The 1,587-nt window shown below is 33.3% G+C and overlaps 1 protein-coding gene across 1 annotated transcript; it reads right to left on the bottom strand.

Annotated features, from left to right (window-relative positions):
* Positions 1 to 227: 227 nt before the first annotated feature.
* On the bottom strand, positions 228 to 1,135 carry LOC112453183 (cathepsin E-like; the record flags this gene model as incomplete). Its single annotated transcript, XM_025013792.1, has 2 exons — positions 955 to 1,135; positions 228 to 454 (listed from the first exon to the last, which is right to left on the bottom strand). Coding segments are annotated over exons 1-2 (295 nt in total), but the record flags the coding sequence as incomplete, so codon positions are not given.
* Between the last annotated feature and the right edge of the window lie 452 nt (positions 1,136 to 1,587).

Genomic DNA, 1,587 nt, shown 5'->3' with positions numbered 1-1,587 from the left:
TTACTTTAAAGATATTGTAACTTTACTTGAAATGTAAATGGAATAGATACAATTCTACAGCATTATTCTTATCTTATATTTTTACTTGATATCAATCATTAAACGAGAAAAAAATTATTAAGATTATTTTAATATACTTGAAACATTAATTTTTTAAATACAAATGTAGGGAATACAAATAGGAATAATAAAATGTCCGGGAGGTAGCGATGTCATGATATACTTACAGCAAGCAGGTTTGCTAACGTCGCAGTCTTTGGATGGCACCCAGAGATCTGATGAACCAGTGTCGAAAAGTATTTTAAATGTCTGCGGTGGAGTTCCAATTTCGATAGTACCGTAGTATTCCAAATTTAGATAATTAATCAGAGGTACGTTTGCCGTATTCGAACGGAGTCGTATCATAGTTTCCGTCGGAAATTTTTCAACAGTGTATCTCTTGTGTAACGGAATTCTTGAAGCAACATAAAAAAATTTCCGTTATATTATATGCGTATATGTATCGTATAAACGCGAATGTATGTACATATATCGTACAACATAAATACGAATTTCAATTAATTTATTTCATTATTTTTGAGCAATTCTTATTTAAAAACTATTAAAGCTTATATGGCATTGAGAAATAAATGCTACCTGCATATATTTACGCATTAGAATATAGTTTGGTATTTTAAATGCAAATTCCTCTTTTCATGATGCTAATCTCATTTAAAATAAGATTTTCGAAGGATTCCTCAAAGCATCTCTTGTAATTACTTTGCTCACTTTATTCTGACTTTCAAAATGCGTTTTTCTTACATATTTGATACAATTATGGTATTTGAAATTGATTTGATAATTATTTATCGCGAATTCCGCGGCGATTCCAAGTAGTTGGAACCTCTGTACGGTATTATAATTCATCGTGTCGATATAAATGTGCAGGATCGTTTGTATATAACATGTACTCACCTATGCAACTCCGCGTTGATTGACGCGAAGTTGATTATCGTGATTACCGTCACAAAGAGCCGATACATGTTTCCTCTGAATTTTTCGGCGACTGAAGCTACAAAATCCAAAATTGTTTTAGGACCGTTATAACTGCGTGTCGATCCACAACCGGTACGTACAGACAAAGAACAGGCAGTCAAATTGCTAAGCGTTCCCTTATATACAAATGTGCGTGCATGGCTTTGAGCTTATAAGAAGGTGAGCAGGAGGGCAGAAAAACAAACGAAGCGTTCCAAAGCTTTGTGTTCGAACGATATTAGAAATCGCTTCGAGATCTCGGACGGAGAAAGAAAATTGACCAATCATATTTAAGAAATTCGGCAATTGGCCAATGCGATTGGTTAATTTTCGGAGCGATTTCTAGCATCGTGGAGACAAGGCTTAAAGGCTTTAAAGTTTATACAAATTCTCTGAGAGCCTAAGAGCTTTTTTCATAAATCCAATCGACTCTAAAAATTGCGTTTTGCATATACGTAAATATTTCATTAGCACAACTCAATGTATTAAAAAAAGGTTAATGATTAATGAGATGAAATTGATCTTTGAAAATATGTATTGTTTGCGTCGGTCTAACAAACTTATATGTACACT

Source organism: Temnothorax curvispinosus, unplaced genomic scaffold, assembly GCF_003070985.1.
Source record: "Temnothorax curvispinosus isolate PA1 unplaced genomic scaffold, ASM307098v1 QBEX01004117.1, whole genome shotgun sequence".
NCBI classification, from domain to species: Eukaryota; Metazoa; Arthropoda; class Insecta; order Hymenoptera; family Formicidae; genus Temnothorax; species Temnothorax curvispinosus.
The sequence above is the reverse complement of the archived record's forward strand: the minus strand, read 5'-3'. Positions and strand labels throughout refer to the sequence as shown.